Source organism: Gopherus flavomarginatus, chromosome 2 (assembly GCF_025201925.1).
Source record: "Gopherus flavomarginatus isolate rGopFla2 chromosome 2, rGopFla2.mat.asm, whole genome shotgun sequence".
In the NCBI taxonomy this organism is placed as follows: Eukaryota; Metazoa; Chordata; order Testudines; family Testudinidae; genus Gopherus; species Gopherus flavomarginatus.
This window is the reverse complement of record NC_066618.1, coordinates 139,553,146-139,577,141: the sequence shown is the minus strand read 5'-3', so window position 1 is coordinate 139,577,141 and position 23,996 is coordinate 139,553,146. Positions and strand designations below refer to the sequence as shown.

Here is a 23,996-nt window from a genome sequence, read left to right as displayed (position 1 = left end):
CCAAGCCTGCCATTGACCTGGCAGCTCCATTCTGTTGCTCTACTCATCCTCTCCTTTTCTTATATCTGAAGTATCAAAGTTCTTTGCTTTAGTCCCGGCAGCCACCCTGTCCTCTGACTGGCAGCTCTGTGCCGCTGTATTTGGTGATTCATGCTGCCTAAGCCTTCCTGTATCTTCCTGTCCAGCAGGCAAGAAACCTAACATTTTCAGCTTGCCAAAAGAGCAGCAACTTTGTCACATTATTGCACTGGGAGCTCATGTTGAGTTTTGTCCTCTCTGATGTCTAATGGCTTGTCAAAGGGCTAACAAGATCCTTGGATATATAAAAAGGGAAGTAGTGAATAGGAGTAGGGAGATGATTTTTATCTCTGCATTAGGGCATATATGGCATTGGTGAGACCAGTACTGGAATACTGAGTACAGTTCTGGTGTCCTCATTTAAAAAGGAGGCTGAAAAATTGGCTAGAGGTCAGAAAAGAGTCACAAAAGTGATTTAGGGGCTGGAGAAAATGCCTTACAGAGCAACATAATGAGCTCCATCTGTTTAGCTTTTCAAAAAGAAAATTGAGAGGTGACTTGATGACCTTCATGGGAAGAAAATGCTGTGTTCTAAAGGGCTCTTTAATCTAGTAGAGAAAGGCATAACAGGAACCATTGCACGGAAGCTGAAGCCAGACAAATTCAATTTAAAAATAAGGCACAAATTTTTAACAGAGGATGATTAACCAAGCAAAGTAGGGAATTCTCTATTTCTTAACGTCTTCAGGTCAAGATTGGAACATGTGCATTAGCCACGTAATTGGGCTCAGGACAGGGGTAACTGTGAAATGTGTTATACGGGAGGTCAGACTAGATGACCCATTGGTACCTTCTGTCCTTAAAGTCTATGAATTTTCCTAGCCTGCTCTACAGCCATTCCATTCTTTGACTCACTTTGGTTGGGCACTGCCTTCTAATATTTGTTCATGTAGGCTTTTCAACTGTGGCAGAGCTCTGACCTTACTCCCGTGAATCCTGCGCTTCTAGGCTGTTTATGTTAGCCTCAGTGGCTCACTGTGACCCTCCACGTAGCTCTTCTCTCTCTAGAGCCAGGGTTACAGTCTACTGAGCCCTTTTCATCATAGGCCTGCAAGGAGGTTGGTGAGAGAACTCCCACAATCTCTGTTCAGCCTTCTGTCCTGACAGGGGCCTGACTTCCTCTCCCAGGAGATGTTCCTGTAGTGGTGGGTTGAGGGGAACCCGGGCCCGCCCTCTACTCTGGGTTCTGGCCCAGGGACCCTAATGGTAGCAGTTGTTGGCAGCCAACCTTTCACTGACAGAGTTGCTACATTTCCCTGGGCCACTTCCCCACAGCTCTCCTGCTTCTCCCTTCTTCACCCTTACCTTAGGGCTCCTTTAACAATGGTCTGAGGGTGTCTTCAGTAACCAGCTCTTCAACCGCACTTCCTCGCATCTGGCTCCCTGGCTCTTCCCTGTCTGACTGGAGTGAGCCCTTTTTATAGTATCAGCAGAGCCTTAATTAGAGTCAGGTGGTCACATTAACTGAATGGCCTTACCTGACTCTTTGCAGGTTAATTAGAGTCAGGTGTTCTCATTAGCCTGGAGCAGCCCCTGCTCTCGTCAGTCAGGGAACAGAAAACTGTTAATCCAGTGGCCAGTATATCTGCCTTCTGCTATTCTGCTGTACCCAATTGGCCTGGGTCTATCACACAACCTAGAAATTAAATGTTTCATTCACTCATTTGTTGTCACATAATTCAAGTTGCAGGATCAAGGTAGTTTTGAAACTCTAGCTAGAACAAATGCCCAGTGATTAGGTGCCTTAATTTTTTAGTGTCCCACTGTGAAATGTTTCTAAGGATCCCAATTATCGGAAAATGCTTCCCACCCTCTGAAAATCAGACTTCTTTGGGTGAACCACAAATGAGAAATGATTTCAAAATGTTGGATGCTATGTTTAACTGACTTCCCTGTAAAGTAACTGTTAGTTTCACAGTTTCAAGAATTACTATAGAGAGAAACTTTTAGTTAGAAATGATGAAAGCACCTTTTACAGGCCATGTGTTCCCTTATGTGGTTATCTACCATTCACTCTCTGGTCTTGAGCCATAATGATCACTGTCAAGCAATTAAAAAAAATAATCGCAATTAATTGTGCCATTAATCACACTGTTAAACAATAATAGAGTACCATTTATTTAAATATTTTTGGATGTTTTCTACATTTTCAAATATATTAATTTCAATTACAACACAAATACAAAGTGTACAGTGCTCACTTTATGTTTATTTTTAATTACAAATATTTACGCTGTAAAAAACAAAAGAAATAGTATTTTTCAATTTGCCTAATATGAGTACTGTAGTGCAATCTCTTTATCATGAAAGGTGAACTTACAAATGAAGAATTATGTACAAAAAATAACTACATTTAAAAATCAAACAATGTAAAACTTTAGCGCCTATGGGTCCACTCAGTCCAACTTCTTGTTCATCTAATCGCTCAGACAAAAAGTTTGTTTACATTTGCTGGAAATAATGCTGCCTGCTTCTTGTTCACAATGTCACCTGAAAGTGAGAACCGGTGTTCTCATAGCACTGTTGTAGCCGGCGTCACAAGATATTTACATGCCAGATATGCTAAAGATTTGTATGTCCCTTCATACTTCAACCACCATTCCTGAGGACGTGTCCATGCTGATGGGGGGTTCTGCTCAATAATAATCCAAAGCAGTGTATACCGACACATGTTCATTTTCATCATCAGAGTCAGATGCCACCAGCAGAAGGTTGATTTTCTTTTTTGGTGGTTCGGGTTCTGTAGTTTCTGCATGGAGTGTTGCTCTTTTAAGACTTCTGAAAGTATGCTCCACACCTCCTCCCTCTCAAATTTTGGAAAGCACTTCAGATTCTTAAAGCTTGTGTCGAATACTGTAGCTATCTTTAGAAATCTCATATTGGTACCTTCTTTCCGTTTTGTCAAATCTGCAGTGAAAATGTTGTCAAAATGAACATGTGCTGAGTCATCATCCAAGACTACTGTAACACGAAATATATGGCAGAATGTGGGTAAAACACAGCAGGGGACATACAATTCTCCCCCAAGGAGTTCAGCCACAAATATAATTAACACATTATTTTTTTAACGAGCGTCATCAGCATGGGAAGCATGTCCTCTGGAATGGTGGCTGAAGCATTAAGGGGCATACAAATGTTTAGCATATCTGTCATGTAAATACCTTGCAATGCCATCTCCAAAAATGCCATGCGAACACCTATTCTCACTTTTAGGTGACATTATAAATAAGAAGCAGGCAGCATTATCTCCCATCAATGTAAACAAACTTGTTTGTCTTAGTGATTGGCTGAACAAGAAGTAGGACTGAGTAGACTTGAAGGCTCTAAAGTTTTACATTGTTCTATTTTTGAATGCAGTTATATTTTGTACATAATGTAAGTTCAACTTTCATGTTAAAGACATTATAGAAAATGTAGAAAAACATCCAAAATATTTAATAAATTTCAATTGATGTTCTATTGTTAAACAGTGCAGTTAAAACTGCAATTAATTGCATGAGTTAACAGCGATTAATCGACAGCCCTAATATTCAGCAATCTTTAGTCAATGTGTGCATGCAGAGTTCCATAGGTGTTTCCCTGATTTGAATTGTCTTAATAGAAAATTCCTGTTTAACTTGTGAAACACCCATTTCTGATAAACAAGAATAGTGGAAAATTACATAACAGAAAACTTCAATGACAATTTTTGTACCAATTTCTTTGACATGAAAAATTTTTGGCAGTAGCTTTCATATTCATCTTGTTAGTAGAATAATTTTAAAAGGAGAATTATAAAATAGCAGAGGCACCTGTTATGCTCTTTGCTTTGTATTTTAAATTGTAGAATGAATACTGGATTGGAGAAATTGAAAGAGGCATCTGAATCAGTGGCTGCTCTAAGCAAAGAGCTGGAGGTTAAAGAAAAAGAGCTTCAGGTTGCTAATGAAAAAGCTGACATGGTAGGTAGGCATAGCTTTGTACATGCAGTGCTCTTTAACTTCTTGTGCTTTCTTTCATTTTCTCATCGACAAGGAATAATTTAAGAAGGAGGAGTCAATTAGGAGTTTAAAAGGGAGCTGTGGTATAGCATGACAATAGTAAATGTAATATCCTTATTTGAATATCCTAATAGTTCATGAACATAAAATTAGACGGATGGATTTTTACACTGAAAATTAATAGACAGTAACAAATTTTTTCAGCAGTGTATTTTCTTTGATATTTGCTGTTTGTGTTTTTTCCCATTTTTAGGTTTTGAAAGAAGTCACTGTGAAAGCACAGGCTGCTGAGAAGGTGAAAGCTGAAGTACAGAAGGTGAAAGATAAAGCCCAGGCTATTGTAGACAGCATTTCAGCAGATAAAGCCATTGCTGAAGAAAAGTTGGAGGCTGCTAAGCCTGCTTTAGAAGAGGCAGAGGCAGCTTTAAAGGTCAGTATTAAAAGACAGGGAGAAGTAGGTCTACCATTTTCAGAAGATGTGTTCCATAGAAAGTAGGCTGGTGAGTTGAGCCACATACCCTACCTGTTGACAAACATTTCCCTTTTATCTCATAAATGTTGGTCAAACTCAGTATGCTCACGAGTTAGTTAATCCTACAACAAAAGGAATGCTTTCAACACTTAAATACTGATTGTGATTTTTCAAGTTAAACTCGCTGCAACTCGCATATGTAAAAGTGACTCCAGTCCTTGGTTTTGATATCACACTGGTAACCAGCTAATGCCACTGCTGGTATTTTGTTCAAACACTGCTGAATAGACAGTGACTAGAGTGCAAACCTGCTTTATTCCATCCTAACATAGGTCTCTTCCCTCTTGTCTTATATTTTGTCCTATTATGTATATTACACTCAAGTTTACTGCTGTCCTACTCCCTTTGCCTCCTTCTTCATGACTACTTCTGTCCGGTCTCCAATACCTGGAAACACTATTGCCACTAGTTTTCCCATGTTCCTTTTGTCTCCCGCTTCGGACACTACTCCAAAAGACATCTTTGCTGTGAAGTGTTTACGCTGTAACGGAGTAGTTCGTGCTGTATGTTCTTGTTAGTGGCAATGTCTTTTTCTGCCCATGACTTTACATTGTGCATCACTGGGAGTGAAAGTCCCATTTTAGTTTAGTTTAGATCAGTGATACTCAGACCTCAGTGGTTCAGGAGCCAAAATAGCGATCAACATTACCCAAAAGAGCCACAATAATGTGAATTAATTCACTATTTTTGTCACAGCAAAATGACTGACCACATATTCTACAATTAGTTGATAACGCAGTAAAAGCATCCTGATTGGTTAATAACTTAGATCGGTTAATAATTAAATCACACAATGTTTTCATATATGTGCTGCAAGAAGCCGCAGGAGACACATTAAAGAGCCACTTGTGGCTCCCGAGCCTCAGTCCGAGAATCACTATTTTAGATCTTGCACTGTATAATTCAGTGTGCATTTACCCTAGTATGTAAAGTGATAAATAATAACTCAGCAAAGAACTTTTAATGGAGAATAACTTCAGTTCCCATTGTTGAAACCTGTTAATCTAATAGTGGAGAGCTGTTGGAGTGGGAAATGAGAGTCTTTGAAGAGCAACGCAATGAGTGGGAGGTATGGACTAGTGATGGGAAAACCTCTAGGTTTGCAGGCTCATGTCAGAGAAGTATTCAGACTTTCAGATGCTTTCCTTAACTGTTGAGCAGCCTTCCCCCCAAATGCCTTTCTCACTCAGGTACATTATTCCTGTAAATACACCCCTCCTTCCTCTTACCTGCTCTTTTAGGGAGGAGGCGGAAGATGATATTGGCCTGCCAGGACTGATTTTTCATGAAAAGGTGATTTGAGAAGCCTTCTCTATTCTTCACACAAGAGAAGAGGCTTTTGTGCACACTAAGATGTCGGAACACTTTAATGCATTTTGAGATGTAAACTCCAAGGTGCCCTTTTAAAGCAGAACTGATCATAAGACTTGGGGTTGCAATCATTCTGCACCAGAGTGAAATAATAGGCCTCTGGTCACACTCAACGATATAAATAAGTGGGATACCCCTTAAGAAAATCCTTCCAATAAAAAACTCTGTAAAGGGGGATGGGGCTCCAAGTTATCTTGACTACTTCTTCAAGAAGATCTGTGCGCCAAGGAAGCTGTAATGAAATACTCAGGAACTTTCTAATGGTTTGGTTTCCGTTCTAATATGTGAAGGTTTTGAATATTTACATATTTGATCCACATTAGCTCCCTTGCCTAATGAAGATGAAGACAGCAATGTAGCATGTGACTGAGACAGTTGGAATGCTGTGATAGCATGTACAAGTCATGGATCTGTAACTAAGATCCAGCTATTAGGTACAGTACCATGTAAAACAAAACAGAATTATGGTGCTAGGATTCTTTGCAGGAGTTGAGCATAAACTGCTCAAACTACCCCATCAAAGTTTATGGTATCATCAGAAGGCCTCAGTGGAATTAATGCACAGTAATTCAGTTACCTGCAGTTTATTTGTCTTCTACCCTGTTCCTTGTTTTAATCTGCGATTGACCAAAAATAAATCTCCGAAGCAAGTTAGTTCTTTGACAGCTATTTTTTTAATGCAGCTATCCTGGTTTTACTAATACTAACTGACAATATAATCTTTGTAAAATAAATTCCAATATCATCTGAGATATAAAATTTAAATAATGCATGTAAAATTTCACTCTGGGTAAAGGTGTCAAATACATCACATAGACATTTATACTCTGTAAAATACAGATGACAGTTTCCCATGAGGATATCATTGTTTTCTCAGTCTGAGAAAGAACTAAGTTGGCTTCATCTGTGCTATAACTGCTCACATGACAACTTCAACAGGAAAAAGACACACAAGCAGGAGCTAACAAGCTTATGAATAAATATGTATGTAAAATTATTTTAACATTATTTCAGACCACAATTTCCTTTGAGTCAGAGAACACTCCTTTTCAGTTGTGATTGTTGCATATATTGGTTTTCTCATTATAATAACCTGGCATATTATGGTCTACAAGGACTTGAAAATTTTAAATTATTTACTAAGAATTTCATGGAATTTTGCTAACAGCACGGAGAAATGTGTACTGCAATACTTGATTCATTTCCAGTTTCTTAGCTGTTAAGTGACCTTTAATTGGTCAATCTGCCCATTCGTCATAACTTCAAGACTTGTTAGTTTTAAATGACAAGACTATTATTAAGTGGAGAAGATACATTGTGGTCTTACATAAATAATTTTTAAAAATGTAAAATTCTTTAGCACAAATTACGATCCCTTTGTCCTTTCTATTACACTGATAATTGCTTGTAAAATGTGCAAACAAGAGCATTACATCATGTAACTAAACTTAAGTTATTGAATGAGCTTTTTCTCCTTTTTCATACCTCAGAACAGGCTTACTTGTGTAAATTGCTGAGTGCCTACCTGGTGCTGCTGAGCAGAAATTACTTAGTAGCTTACAAGAGGCAGCAGTTAAAACCTTTCAGGACTGGACCTTTCTAGTTTTATTCTGCTTGAGCATGATTTAACAATTAAAAACTTGCTATGGATACGTAGGTTGGATTAATTTTTCCAAACAGATCCTATGCCTGTAGGATGGATTCAATGTGAGTGTCCATCATTTTTTTATATGAGTGTCTTTGAAATAGACAACATGATTTACAGCAACAACAGTGATAATCCCTTTCCTTCCTCTCGATTTCATAGACAATCAAACCTGCAGACATTGCCACTGTCCGCACACTGGGCCGACCTCCTCATCTTATCATGCGTATTATGGATTGCGTGCTCCTGCTGTTCCAGAGAAAAGTGAACAGTGTGAAAGTGGACCAGGAGAAAAGCTGCACCATCCCATCGTGGCAGGAATCACTGAAATTGATGACAGCAGGAAACTTCTTACAGAACCTGCAGGTACTTTAAAAACATAGAAGAGAAAAATGGATTATCTAATGGCAGCAGCAGAGCAAATGTTGTAAGAAGTATATGTTATATATTTTACTTGAAAAGTTAGAGGTTTTCAACCCATTGTATTGTGAAGAAACAAAAACTGGGCATAATCGTACAGTTTTCACTCAAAGGAAATGTCTGTTGTTTTCCCATCTGAGTTTTGCCTAAGTAAGGATGGTAGGATTGGGCTCATTGCAGATAACTTGCTAAAGCATTGGAGGGTAGTTATGTTATCTACTTGCTTAAATCACAGGCCATTCACAAATTAGGATATGCCAAATAAATTGTCGGTGAGTTTTTTAAAACACCTTTGGAGAAACTGACTGATGTGTGGTAATATAGTGTGGCTAAATTGTTCTCTCCATGATGTCTCCAGCAATTCCCAAAAGATACAATCAATGAAGAAGTTGTGGAGCTTTTGAATCCTTATTTTGAAATGGTAGACTATAACATTGAGACGGCAAAGCGAGTGTGTGGGAATGTGTCTGGCCTCTGCTCATGGACCAAGGCCATGGCTGCATTTTTTTCTATCAACAAAGAAGTATTACCCTTAAAGGTAAGTCTGTATTGGTAAGCCAGTGGGAGGTTTTCCTAAATAACACTTTGGGATTTGGTCCAGTGGGCAGACAAACTACTAACTCCAGCATGTGTCTAAGGGAACTCACCACCACAAAATCAAAAATTCCACAAGAGGGCTTACCCAGGAAGTTGTGGATTTTTAAACAATAAACATATGCGTTAAGTCCATCCTGATTTAGTAAAGTTTTTAAGCATGTGCTTGAATGCTTTGTTGAACTGGGGCTTATGGGCTCTCTTTTTCTAAATGCTTTTTTAATAAAGTAGAACAGCTCTATCTTATTCACAGAATCTGCTCTCTGTGTATATTTAGCCATGTCTGTTCACTTGGGTGGAAAAAAGTTATTCTGACCACATTTGATGCCTGTAAGCACTGCAGAACTGAAACGGGTATGGCATAGGGAACTGGATTCTGTTGCATCCATTTCTTGTGTATCCATAGAGTGACTAATGAAGGAGCTATACAGGTAGCACTGAGGGAATAACTAGGCCTGCAGAACCTTTATGACTGGTAATGAGTCAGCAGAGGGAAAGAACCCAGTTACTTACAGCTTCAAGGAGCAGTTTACAGGGCAGGCAGTTATAAATATGTATTCCTTTTTTGTTTATAAACTAAGCATATTAGTTCTGAAAATCACTTACACAATAAATATGAAACTTCAAACTGCCATTTCCACAGAGTTGAAGTGCTTTCTGGGCATTTGCCCATGCCATTTCTGTTATCAGATAGATATACTGAGAGATAAATGTTTGAAAGTAACATCTGCCTTTTCATAAACACAGCTGGATTTGCTCACAGTTGAAGTATTTATTTATCTAACAATGAGACTTGTAGGTGCAAACACAAACTTCATGCAAAACAGAGTAAATTATAATTAACCAAATGCCTCCAGAATTAGTAAAATCTGGAATTTCGTAAAATATGATACCAATGTTGGGGACATTTCCTTAGAGCTGGTTTGGACACCAGTATAAGTTGGAGCAGCTTGAGAGCTAATTTTACCAACACCAGCAGGAGTGGCCTCCTAGGAACCATGATTCCAGTTGACTGTTGCAGGAGTGCAAGGCATTGCTGTCTTATCTCAATGCTGCTCTTATATTGAGGTGGCCCAGGAGTGAATGGTGTGGAGCTGTCTCTGCTAGCTTCATAACTCTCTATGTCAAAGGAATCCCCAGCTACCCCATATATGGCCATTTTCCAGTTGCTTTCTGCTGACGGAGCAGGGCAAACCATAAAGCCAAGGACCTGGCCTACCTACGACCCTTTATCTACATTCACAAAACTCTTAATATAGGCATGGGATTTGTGTCATAAATCAGGGCAATACATGACCTGTAGTACTGGCTTTTAGTAGAGATGGTTGATTATCTCCTTTATACTTTGAGGTCTTTCAAAGAACAGATTGATACTCAGTAAGAAGGAATTAGAAGGACATGATCTGAGCATGGAATAGCTATAGGTCTGTGATGTTTATATTTGAATTCAGAAATGTGTTCTCTGTACACATGTAGTCTGAGAAAATGTGGAGGGTCATCTGAGTGAAATGCTTTATCCCCTCCTGTGAAGTGTTTTACCACAGAATTGCAGTTGAGAATTGTAGCAGAATTCAGTCTGTCAGACAATTGAAATTGAAAGGATTCTGAGTGATAGCTCAATTATACAGAGCAGTTTAGATTTTAAATATAATGCTATGAAGCTTTAATTGAGATGTGCTTTATACCAAATGCTTTGAAACATTCTGTGTATGATTTGCTTTGCATATGTATATTTCGTAGGCTAATTTGGCAGTCCAGGAGAATCGCCTTGCCACTGCCATGCTAGATCTGCAGAAAGCCCAAGCAGAGCTGGATGATAAGCAAGCTGAATTAGATTTTGTACAGGCAGAGTATGAAAAAGCAATGAGGGAAAAACAGGTGCAGTATTCTTTACATTAAGATACTCCTTGACTGTTTTAGTCATTGGTATTATTTATACACCACAAAATACAGTGCATCTCCTCAAACTCACTATTGTCCTTTGAAATGGAGAATTTAGGGAACAAAATTTGAATTTTTGGGGGACATCCATTTTTTTTTGTTTGTTTTTTTGCTTTCTCATATACTTTCCTGGCCCACTTTTCTGCCTCATTAAAACCCACTGTGTATGTAGCACACAGCTTCATGCATTGAACACTGCATTTGTTACACGCATATGTGAATATTTCTGTGCACAGACATTTGAAATTGTGGACTTTAAGCTCCCAGGCTGGCAGATGCCACCCACCTTTCACCAGCACTTAACATACATGCATACAGTAAAAAAATTAAAACAAAATTCAAAGGCTACTCTGAAGGGGCACAACCAGAGTTTTCCTAATGAAAGGCCAGAGGGTGCTGGTTTGGGTGTTTAGGGTCAAGCACATGTAGTGTGACCAGATGTTCCAATTTTATAGGGACAGTCCCGATTTTTAGGTCTTTTTCTTATATAGGTTCCTATTACCCCCCACCCCCATCCTGATTTTTCACACTTGCTTTCTGGTCACTCTAAGCACATGATGCAGGGGAGGGGGAATTACATATGAGAGTCTCCCTAGGGTTATCAGAACTGCCTGAAATTTTCATCCAGAGATAGATTTTGTGACAGTGTCTCAGGGGCAGTAGCTAGGTCCCCTTTGGTCCCTCCTATGCCAGGCACAATGACATATAGGAGGCATTCCCATCCCCAGGAGCACAGATGGAAGCTCCCTGCACTGCACAGTGGTATGGGATCTTCCTCTTCTAGGCACCATCTCTTCAAGTCCTCCTCAGCCCTGGACTCCTCCCACCTGTTCCAGCCCTGGGGTTCCCATGATGGATCTGTGGTCTGTATTGCTCCAGCTGCTCTGCGCTGCAGATTCGGCTGCCCTCATAGCTGCAGAGAAAGCTCAACCATCCAGCTTGACTCAGTAGCTCCATCCTGGGTTGGGGCAGCCACAGGTGGGACCCAAAGTGCATGATCCTGCACACAGCACCTGTGCCATAGAGTTGTCCACTAGGGGAAGGGACCAGGAGCCACTGGGGTGAGTGTGTGTTCTCTGTGGCCTCCTGTGAGATGTGTCTCTGGGGGTCTGAGCCTTGGGCAGGGCTAGGCAGCATGATGTAGCCTCTGCCCAGAGTTCTGACTGTGTTGTTGGGCGGCAGCATTTATGGCAAAGGTTGGGTCCTCTTGTGCCCCTGGCCCCTTATGTACAATTGTGTGGAGCAAGTCCAAATATGCATCCATTCTTTGAAGTTAATGCATAGTGATGGAGCATTTCAGTTTTACGTGCTATGACTAAGGCTACTAGGAGATATACCAATTTCCTAGAACTGGAAGGGACCTTGAAAGGTCATCAAGTCCAATCCCCTGCCTTCACTAGCAGGACCAATTTTTGCCCCACATCCCTAAGTGGCCCCCTCAAGGATTGAACTCACAACCCTGGGTTTCGCAGGCCAATGCTCAAACGACTGAGCTATCCCTCCCCCATAGGCCACGTTTTAGTCATGGGTATTTTTAGTAGAAGTAATGGACAGGTCATGGGCAATAAACAAAAATTCACAGCGCGTGACCTGTCCATGATTTTTACTATATACCCCTAACTAAAACTTGGACCGGGAGGCCACGGATGCTCTGTGAGGGTCGGTCTGGGGATGCCGCGGGTGCTGGGGGGGGTGGCCCAGGCCCCCCGCTGGTGCTGGGAGGGGGGGAGGCGGGTGACGGCATGCGGCCCAGGATTTTTGCTGGGGCTGGGGAGGGGGGCGAGGGGCAGTGCATGGCCCGGGCCCCCTGCTGCTGCTGGGTGTGGGGAAGGTTGGCAGGGCTTGCAGGCTCCCTACTCAGCTCCGTGTGTCCCTGCAGCCCCTAGGGGGAGGAGTGGTCAGGGGGGCTCTCTGCGCTGCTCCCGCCAGAAGTGCTGGCTCCACAGCTCCCATTGTCCAGGAACCGCAGCTAATGGGAACGTCATGGGTGGAGCCTGCAGGCACAGGCAATGTGTGGAACCCCCTGGCCCCTCTGCCTCTGAGCTGCCAGGGACATGCTGGTGGGAGCCAGGGAGGCCAACCCCAGGTAAGCTCCACCCCACACCCCAACCACCTGCCCCAGCCCAGAGTCACACATCCACACATCCAAACTGCTGTTGCTGGCCCAGGGGCTGCCCAGGTGACCAGTACCAGCTGCCGCAGAAGTCACAGAGGTCACGGAAAGTCACAGAATCCATGACTTCTGTGACCTCCGTGACAGACATGCAGCCCTAACTATGACACTTGGTATATGATAATGCAGTAAATATTAAAGTACTATTTGTGAGTCATTATGCCATTAAGGGTTTAATTAAAATTAGGTTTTTCCTTCCACTTCCAATAAGTGTTTTCTTGTGTGGTCTGTAGACCTTGCTTGACGATGCAGAACGTTGCAGACATAAGATGCAAACAGCCTCCAGTCTTATAAATGGTCTAGCAGGTGAAAAAGAGAGATGGACTGAACAGAGTAAAGAGTTTGCTGCACAAACTAAGAGGCTTGTGGGTAAGAATAATTTTTCATTATACAGACTTACTGTGAACTCGTCCCTTGACTGAGAAACACTACATAAAAGCAAGATGCACATAGTAAGGTAAAAAATGGTTTGTACAGCATATAAAACTAGTGGTAACTCATGATGCTTTCATGCTTGTATAGTAATATTAGGAAGTATAACCTGTGGACCGCAGCTAGTAGAGGGTGACATGTGAATGATGACTATTACAGAAGCAGCATAGTTTGTATAGCTAAAGATGTTAAGATTTGTGCCTGAAATAGAGATTAATTGCTCTGTATGAATAATAGAGTGTATCCTCCCCACACTTAGACTACTTATTCTTCAAGGATAGAATAACTTTTTGGACAATTTTCCAATGAATATTTTGAGTTATAAGTATATTTACAGTAAGTAACCTTTTCAGATCCTGCTGGTAAATTTGTGGTTTTTGAGATTTAAAAATAGATTTTTCTATACTGTAAAAGTTATAAGGAATAAACGACTTTGAAAGTTGACCACTTTGCTTCTATATATTTATACTATTTCTCATCAGTTTCTCTCTACACAATGATAATCATTAAAAAAAATTTCATCTACTAATACTGTTGCTATAATTAGTCAGAATCTAAACTTTTGATTTAAAAAGAGTCATTAGCCTTCTAGTCTTGGTTGTAAACTAACATGATAGTGTTGGAGGATATTAGTGTGGTGGTTGGTGGAATCCTGATGGTGGGGGACTGGTACTTGGGGACTGATACTATATTGTGTGAAGGTTGAACTCACTTTTTTATTTTCTTGATTTCTATAGTTTACACTGCTGGGTGGAAATAACTTTTAACTACTTTATAGTTAACTGTTTTGTTATTCTTGCTGGGCATTTGGACTAGATTTGGTCTTCAGTGTCTATCAAAGCTCTGAGTCTACGATACCATCCAAATAATGCAAGGAGATATAAACCACCTTTAAAAATACCAGTTTCATAGGCATTAAATTTTTCTTCTGATAACACGTAACATCCATGGCCACATAGAATGTAACAGTGGCCATGATGTGCGCCAGGGCCACTGGGAAATTTATGGGAATGAACTCAAGCCCTTATGCTCCAAATACCCAAGCCCCTGCTTCTTGAGCTGGAAAATAAATGTATTTATCCACTGTAAAAATGTGGGTTGAACAGTTTAGATCCTGTCCAACAGAGATCACAGATCTTAATGATTATATTAGCATGCCATGTAGATAACTGCTGTGGAATTAGAAAAATCATGGATACAATTGAACATGTTCCTTTTGTTGAATCAAAACATGGGTGCCTGGAATATATCAAAACATAAGGGTATTTTCTGCTTTCACTCCCATTATTGAAAGAGACACTGAAGCTATGTCTACACTGTTACAGCTCTGGCATGTGGGGTGTCGGTAACTACGTGCCAAAGTGAAAAACCAGCTGCTTCCACACTGTGTTGTGTAGCTATATGCATCGATGTCAGGCTCTGGCAGCGGGAGGCAATGTGGAAATGATAGGCAGCACCCACTTTTGGAGCCTTCCGCTGTGGTGGGGAAATGCTCTGGCAGCAGGGAGGCAGTGAGATGAACACTGCTAAAAATAGCAGTTAGATGGGAGAGACACTGCTTGGGCATGCAGAGACCCCATGTAATATATATACCATAAGTTCTGGCATGTCTTTGCTCACCTAAGCAGTGCTTCAACATCTGTGCTATTATTTATACCTGTGGTAGGGTGTGTGTGCAATATGTGCACTCTACACGTTTTAGTGAGTGAGTGTGCAGTGTAGATGTACCCGGGGATGCAGTATTTTGTGCACACACTCCCTGTTTTCTCGGGCTAGGTTGGGCTTTCTGCACTGAGCAAGGATGTGACTAGGAGAAAAACTCTGCTCTTCCAGCCTCCTGCCAACAATAGACACTGTGCTGTTGCTGCCTCCTGCCTGGCCTATTTCTCCTGCACCCTGGCTTTTCAGTGTTTCACTGCAGAGCAGGGAGAGGGGAAAACTCCCAAAGCTGACAGCACCAGACCTTCCCCCACACTGAGGCTAAAGGTTAATGACTACGAGAAGCAAGACAAGAGAGTGACCCCCCTGTACCTTTAAGTGTGGGGAGTATTTGGCTGGCTGGCTGAATGAAGGGACCAGTGCTTTAGGGCTGGGGGCAGGGAGGGTGTGGAGATGAAAACTGTTGCAAAAGGTACATGTGGTTGCTGACTCACCCTCTAGGAATGCAGGGTTTAAAAGGGGCAGCTCTGTGCCGGAAGCTCTGTTTTACACGGAACAGTCTTGGAGGCAGCCAAACTAATTGCTGCTGCCTCCTTGTGGCGGATGACCAGTGCAGGTACTCCATAGGGAAGGTATACAGTGACCAGATAAATGGCTTGGAAAAAGACTTAAAAAGAGGTGTTTGTTAAAGGAATGAATGGGGGACAGTTGGAGACTTCTATGATTGGTATGGCATGGAGCCAACCCCCCATTCATATAGCCCACCTTGACCCTCCTACGAAGTGGGTGGATGGTAAGATCCCGGCAATGGATTTACTGGAGAGACTTGGATGGAAAAATAGGGGGAGCTGGTGGAAGCCCCTCAGGTAATTGTGGAATAAACATGGGGTTACCTGTACTGTTCACTTTTATCTGCCAGGTAGTCCCAGACATCTAATAATTAAGTTGCGGCCTAATTAAATGTCTCCTGTCCTTCTTTTGTTATAGCCAGACAACAGATACACTGGAAATTTTCAGAACACTTTTGAAAAGCTAGATTTTTTAAATGGTCCCAAAGTCTCAATAAAATCATGAGGTTAGAATTAGGAAAAAAAAACATTTTCAGTGATATTTTGCACACAGCATAGTCAAGCAAATAAATCTGCCCTTACACTATAAATTCTACTGTAGCTCCCATTGGAAGCTTTGGCCGTCTCTCTTGTTTGTTTCCTGCAAGCGCATGTATTACCCTAACAAAGCTGTCACAGTGTTTCAGTATCTCGTGCTTGCTTTTTTTTTTTTTTTTTTTTAGGAGATGTATTGCTGGCTACAGCTTTTCTATCGTATTCTGGTCCTTTTAACCAAGAGTTCCGCAATCTGTTGTTAAATGATTGGCAAAAGGAAATGAAAACCCGGAAAATCCCATTTGGCAACAACCTAAACCTTACAGAGATGTTGATTGATGCTCCGACCATCAGTGAGTGGAACCTCCAAGGATTGCCAAACGATGACCTATCCATACAGAATGGAATTATTGCCACGAAAGCAGCTCGTTATCCTTTGTTAATTGATCCACAGACTCAGGGCAAAATTTGGATTAAAAATAAGGAAACCAAGAATGAACTTCAGGTAATTTGAATGCAGATATTTTTATAACCTCTAGTAGCTCTTACATAGCTGCCGAAATGCTTGGCTAATTGGGGGGTTCAGGTTGTAGCTAGCAATTATAAAGTTTATATACTACCTACATTTCATAGAATCACAGAATCATAGAATATCAGGGTTGGAAGGGACCTCAGGAGGTCATCTAGTCCAACCCCCTGCTCAAAGCTGGACCAATTCCCAACTAAATCATACCAGCCAGGACTTTGTCAAGCCTGACCTTAAAAACCTCTAAAGGGAGGAGATTCCGTAACCTCCCTAGGTAACCCATTGCAATGCTTCACTACCCTCCTAGTGAAAAAGTGTTTCCTAATATCCAACCTAAACCTGCCCCACTGCAACTTGAGACATTACTCCTTGTTCTGTCATCTGGTACCACTGAGAACAGTCTAGATTCATCCTCTTTGGAACCCGCTTTCAGGTAGTTGAAAGCAGCTATCAAATCCCCCCTCATTCTTCTCTTCTGGAGACTAAACAATCCCAGTTCGCTCAGCCTCTCCTCAGAAGTCATGTGTTCCAGCCTCCTAATAATTTTTGTTGCTCTCCGCTGGACTCTTTCCAATTTCTTCACATCCTCCTTGTAGCGTGGGGCCCAAAACTAGACACAGTACTTCACATGAGGCCTCACCAATGTCGAATAGAGGGGAATGGTCACATCCCTCGATCTACTGGCAATGCCCCTGCTTGGCAACAAGGGCACACTGTCAACTCATATCCAGCTTCTTGTCCGCTGTAACCACTAGGTCCTTTTCTGCAGAACTGCTGCCTAGCCACTCGGTCCCTAGTCTGTAGCAGTGCATGGGATTCTTCCATCCTAAGCAGCAAAGAATCCTGTGGCACCTTATAGACTAACAGAGGTTTTGGAGCATGAGCTTTCGTGGGTGAATACCCACTTCGTCAGATGCATGTAGTGGAAATTTCCAGGGGCAGGAATATATATGCAAGCAAGCTAGAGATAACGAGGTTAGTTCAATCAGGGAGGATGAGGCCCTGTTCTAGTAGTTGAGGTGTGAAAACCAAGAGAGGAGAAACTGGTTTTGTAGTTGGCTAGCCATTCACAGTCTTTGTTTAATCCTGAGCTGATGGTGTCAAATTTGCAGATGAACTGAAGCTCAGCAGTTTCTCTTTGAAGTCTGGTCCTGAAGTTTTTTTGCTGCAGGATGGCCACCTTAAGGTCTGCTATAGTGTGGCCAGGGAGGTTGAAGTGTTCTCCTACAGGTTTTTGTATATTGCCATTCCTGATATCTGATTTGTGTCCATTTATCCTTTTCAGTAGAGACTGTCCAGTTTGGCCGAGGTACATAGCAGAGGGGCATTGCTGGCATATGATGGCGTATATTACATTGGTGGACGTTCAGGTGAATGAACTGGTGACTGTGTGGCTGATCAGGTTAGGTCCTGTGATGGTGTCGCTGTTGTAGATGTGTGAGCAGAGTTGGCACTTCACCTCTCTACAAAGGAAAAAGGACTGTAAGCTGTCTAAGCTCCTACCTGCCACATGGGGCCACAACCGTGGTACCCCTAACCCACCCAGCAATATCATCAATCTAGCCAACTACACACTCAGCCCAGAAGAAAAGTCTGTCCTATCTCGGAGACTCTCTTTCTGCCCTGCCACCCCCACCAACATGATACAGTTCTGCGGCGATCCGGAAGCCTACTTTCGCTGTCTCTGACTCAAAGAATACTTTCAGGACAACGCTGAACAGCGCACTGATACACAGATACCCTCCCACCAACAGCACAAGAAGAAGAACTCCACAGGGACTCCTCCTGTGGGTCAAAATCACAATCTGGACCTATACATTGAATGCTTCCGCTGACGTGCACGGGCAGAAATTGTGGAAAAACAACATCGCTTGCCTTATAACTTAAGTCATGCAGAACGCCATGCCATCCACAGCCTCAGAAGCCACCCTGACATTATCATCAAAGAGGCTGATAAAGGAGGTGCTGTTGTCATCATGAACAGGTCTGACTACCAAAAGGAGGCCGCCAGACAACTCTCCAATATCAAATTCTACAGACCACTTCCCTCAGATCCCACTGAGGAATACACTAAGACACTGCACCATCTACTCATGACACTCCCTACACTAACACCGGAACAAATGAACATACCCTCAGAGCCCCAACCAGGGTTATTCTGTCTACTACCCAAGATCCACAAACCCAGAAATCCTGGACGCCTCATCATCTCGGGCATTGGCACTCGCACTGAAGGACTGTCTGGATATGTGGACTCTCTCCTCAGACTCTATGCCACCAGCACTCCCAGCTATCTCCGTGACACCACTGATTTCCTGAGGAATCTACAATGCATTGGTGACCTTCCAGAAAACACCATCCTAGCCACCATTGACGTAGAAGCTCTCTACACAAACATCCCACACACAGATGGAATACAAGCTGTCAGGAAAGTATCCCTGATGGTGCCACAGCACAACTGGCTGCTGAGCTCTGTGCCTTCATCCTCACACACAACTATTTCAAATTTGATGACAATATATATCTCCAGATCAGTGACACCGCTATGGGCACCCGCATGGCCCCACAATATGCCAATATTTTTATGACCAACCTGGAACAACGCTTCCTCAGCTCTCGTCCACTCACGCCCCTTTTCTACGTACGCTACATTGATGACATCTTCATCATCTGGACCGATGGGAAGGAGACTCTGGAAAAATTCCACCACAAATTCAACAGTTTCCACCCCACCATCAGCCTCAGCCTGGACCAATCTACATGGGAGGTCCACTTCCTAGACACCCTGGTGCAAATAAGTGATAGTCACATTAACACCACTCTATACTGAAAACCTACTGACCGCTATGCCTACCTTCATGCCTCCAGCTTCCATCCCGGGCACATCACACAATCCATTGTCTACAGCAACGCACTGAGGTACAACCGCATCTGCTCTAACCCCTCAGACAGAGACCAACACCTACAAAATCTCCACCAAGCATTCTCAAAACTACAATACCCGCACGAGGAAATAAGGAAACAGCTCAACAGAGCCAGACATGTACCCAGAAGCCTCCTACTGCAAGACAAAGCCAAGAAAGAGACCAATAGGACTCCACTGGCCATCACATACAGTCCCCAGCTAAAACCCCTCCAACGCATCATCAGGGATCTACAATCCATCCTGGACAATGATCCCACTCTTTCACAGGCCTTGGGTGGCAGGCTAGTCCTCGCCCACAGACATCCTGCCAACCTGAAACATATCCTCACCAGTAACTGCACACCGCACCATAGTAACTCTAGCTCAGGAACCAATCCATGCAACAAACCTCGATGCCAACTCTGCCCACATAGCTACACCAGCGACACCATCACAGAACCTAACCAGATCAGCCACACCATCGCCGGTTCATTTACCTGAACATCCACCAATGTAATATATGCCATCATATGCCAGCAATGCCCCTCTGCTATGTACCTCGGCCAATTGGACAGTCTCTACGGAAAAGGATAAATGGACGCAAATCAGATATCAGGAATGGCAATATACAAAAACCTGTAGGAGAACACTTCAACCTCCCTGGCCACACTATAGCAGACCTTAAGGTGGCCATCCTGCAGCAAAAAAACTTCAGGACCAGACTTCAAAGAGAAACTGCTGAGCTTCAGTTCATCTGCAAATTTGACACCATCAGCTCAGGATTAAACAAAGACTGTGAATGGCTAGCCAACTACAAAACCAGTTTCTCCTCTCTTGGTTTTCACACCTCAACTACTAGAACAGGGCCTCATCCTCCCTGATTGAACTAACCTCGTTATCTCTAGCTTGCTTGCATATATATTCCTGCCCCTGGAAATTTCCACTACATGCATCTGACGAAGTGGGTATTCACCCACAAAAGCTCATGCTCCAAAACCTCTGTTAGTCTATAAGGTGCCACAGGATTCTTTGCTGATTTTACAGATCCAGACTAACACGGGTATCCCTCTGATACTTTCCATCCTAAGTGCAGGACTCTACACTTGTCCTTGTTGAACCTCATCAGGTTTCTTTTGGCCCAATCCTCTAATTTGTCTAGGTCCATCTGTATCCTATCCCAACCCTCCAGTGTATCTACCATTCCTCCCAGTTTACTGTCATCTGCAAACTTGCTGAAAGTGCAGTCCACACCATCCTCCAGATCATTAATGAAGATATTGAACAAAACTGGCCCCACGACCGACCCTTGGGGCACTCTGCTTGATACCGGCTGCCAACTAGACATGGAGCCATTGGTCACTACCCGTTGAGCCTGATAATCTAGCCAGCTTTCTTCCCACCTTGTAGTCTATTCATCCAGCCCATACTTCTTTAACTTGCCGGCAAGAATACTATGGGAGACCTATCAAAAGCTTTGCTATAGTCACGGAATTACACGTCCACTGCTTTCCCCTCATCCACAGAACTAGTTATCTCATCACAGAAGGCAATTAGGTTAGTCAGGCATGATTTGCCCTTGATGAATCCATGCTGACTGTTCCTCATCACTTTCCTCTCCTCTAAGTGCTTCAGAATTGATTCCTTGAGGACCTGCTCCATGATTTTTCCAGGGACTGAGGTGAGGCTGACTGGTCTATAGTTCCCCGGATCCTCCTCCTTCCCTTTTTGAAAGATAGGCACTACATTAGTCCTTTTCCAGTCATCTGGGACCTCCCCCAATCACCATGATTTTTCTAAGTTAATGGCCAATAGCTCTGCAATCACATCCACCAACTCCTTTAGCAGCCTCGGATGCAGTGCATCCGGCCCCATGGATTTATGCTCATCCAGCTTTTCCGAATAGTCCCGAACCACTTCTTTCTCCACAGAGGCCTGGTCACCTCCTCCCCATACTGTGCTGTCCAGTGCAGTAGTCTGGGAGCTGACCTTGTTCATGAAGACAGAGGCAAAAAAAGCATTGAGTACATTAGCTTTTTCCACATCCTCTGTCACTAGGTTGCCTCCCTCATTCAGTAAGGGGCCCACACTTTCCTTGACTTTCTTCTTGTTGCTGGCATATCAGAAGAAACCCTTCTTGTTACTCTGAACATCTCTTGCTAACATCTTGTTGCATGCAGTCAGTGTACACTCTAGGTAGATTTAGCATTTAGCACTAGAGCAAATTCTCCCTTTTGTTACTTTGTAACCAGGCAAACCTGTTGGTTTCAGTGGGCTTGCTTGGAGCATAATTCAGTGAAGAAGGTGACTGTTAGTGTGCAGATGGAAGACCTGATAAATTCTGCAAGGAAAATGTTGGATGCCATTAACCCTAGGAAAATGAAAATGTGTATACCGTAGTTTGTTTTCTTATAAACTCATAGACCAGAAGGGACCATCATGATCATCTGGTCTAACTGCAGGCACATTGTGGGCCACAGAAACTTGCCCACCTACTTCTGTAATAGACCCCTAACCTCTGGCTGAGTTACTGAAGTCCTCAAATCATGATTCAAACACTTAGAGAATCCACTCTTTACCCTAATTTAAACCAGCAAGTGACCCATGCTCTATGCTGCAGAGGAAGGCAAAAAGCCCTCAGAGTCTCTGCCAATCTGATTTAGGGGAAAATTTGCTCCCAGTCCCAAATATGGCAGTTAGTTAGACTCTGAGCATGTGGGCAAGACCCACCAGCAAGACACATGGGAACAGATTCTCTGTAGTAACTCAGAGCCCTCCCCATCTAGTGTCCCATCACTAGCCCTTGGAAATATTTGCTGTTAGCAGTTGCAGACTGGCTACATTCCATAGTAGGGAGTCTCTTCAGACCATCCCCAACCATAAATTTAGCAAGCTCAATCTTGAGTCTAATTAGGTTTTCTGCCTCCACTGCTCCCCTTGGAAGGCTGTTCCAGAACTTCACTCCTCTGATGGTCAGAAACCTTCATCTAATTTCAAGGCTAAATTTGGTGATAGCCAGTTTATATCCATTAGTTCTTATGTCAACATTAGGACTTAACTCCTCCCCCACCCTGGTATTTATTTATCCCTCTGATGTATTTATAGAGGGCACTCATATCTCCCCTCAGCCTTCTTTTGATTAGGCTAAACAAGCCAAGCTTTTTGAGTCTCTCCTCTCGTAAGATAGGTTTTCCATTTCTCTGATCATCCTAGTAGCCCTTCTCTGCACATGTTCCAATTTGAATTAATCTTTCTTAAACGTGGGAGACCAGACTTCCCCTTGCATTATGCTGATGTACTAAAAGTCATCAGACACAGCATCACGCTATTCCATAGCTTTCTGCTGAACTGGAAATAAATAATAGCCATTATTGTTGTTTTATTTTATTATCATTATTATTTTATTAGTGTAGCATCTAGGAGCCCTAGTCATGGACCAGGACCCCATTGTGATAGGTGTTATACAAGCACAATGCAAAATGATGGTCCCCACTCCAAAGAATTTACAATGTAAGTCTAAAACAAGAAACATCAGATGGATACAGACAGATAGGAGAGTACAAGGAAACAATGAGACAGTACTGATCAGCATGTTGGCAGTGGTCAACTTCATGGTTGAGTTTTCTGTAGACATTGTGGCAAAGGAATTTAAGGGGAATTTGAAGATGGTTAAGGATGTAGGTTTGTGGATATTTAGAAGGCTCACCTCCCAAGCGTGAGCCTTGTGTTTATCTGTAACTGGTACCTGAAAGTTCTGCATCTCTTATACACTGGTAACAATTGTATAACTAGTGATATTAATGAAGTATTACTGGATTTAAATTAGGCAAGAGCAAACAAACTAGACTGTGATGATTTACCTTATTATTGGTCTTGTTTTGTTGGGACAAGAAAAGCAGCTGAGTTTTAAGCTTAAAAAGCAAAGCTGATGCATGATTTGTACCATGCAAAACATTTTATACAGAAAGAAATTAAATTTAAGATTGGATTCACCAGTGCTGTATTCTACTTTTACTCTAGTGGAATTAAACCTATGCAAAATTGGAGTACCATGGTGATGAATCAAGTGTTTGAAATTTTGGAACAAGTTTATGAATTGGGGGGATGAGACTCTCAAAAATGCGTAGTGTTGGCCTAATTCTGCTCCCACTGAAGTTAAAAGAAGTTTTACCCTTGACTATTCAAAATTGTGAATATATTCATAAACCAAAAACCAGATTTTTCATTTTCATTTCAGGTAACTTGAAGGGTTTTGTCTTGATAATTTTGATCAGGTTTGATTTTGACCTGTTTTTCTTTTTTAGTCTAGCTTGCATTTCTAAATAAAAAGTCATTCAAACTATTAAAAAAATTGAATTTTTTTGTTTATAAAATGTCAGTGTTTTGTTTTTTGACATGTACAATTTTTTTCTCAACGTTTTTCAAGTTGGGAAATTTGTCAGAATTGACCCTGTTTCACAATGTCAGTTAATTGGCAGTTTTCAACAGAAAAAGGAGCTGAAAAATTCCCAGCCAGCTCCTCATGGAGAATAAGAGTAGTTCAACTAAGATTGAACATTCTGAAATCACATCCCTTTTCCTTGATCTTGATCTTTAGCTAGTGTCTCTTTCAATAACATAACCATAGTAAACATACTAAA

General features: G+C 42.1%; 1 protein-coding gene across 4 annotated transcripts in view; it reads left to right on the top strand.

Annotated features, from left to right (window-relative positions):
- DNAH5 (dynein axonemal heavy chain 5) overlaps positions 1 to 23,996 on the top strand; it is a 300,951-nt gene that overhangs the window by 205,865 nt on the left and 71,090 nt on the right. For all 4 annotated transcript variants that reach the window (XM_050937377.1, XM_050937378.1, XM_050937376.1 and 1 more), the window contains exons 57-63: positions 3,905 to 4,019; positions 4,312 to 4,488; positions 7,769 to 7,972; positions 8,385 to 8,564; positions 10,361 to 10,498; positions 12,968 to 13,103; positions 16,117 to 16,433. In XM_050937377.1, coding sequence (XP_050793334.1) covers positions 3,905 to 4,019; positions 4,312 to 4,488; positions 7,769 to 7,972; positions 8,385 to 8,564; positions 10,361 to 10,498; positions 12,968 to 13,103; positions 16,117 to 16,433 — 1,267 coding nt within the window. The remainder of the gene's footprint in view (positions 1 to 3,904; positions 4,020 to 4,311; positions 4,489 to 7,768; positions 7,973 to 8,384; positions 8,565 to 10,360; positions 10,499 to 12,967; positions 13,104 to 16,116; positions 16,434 to 23,996) is intronic.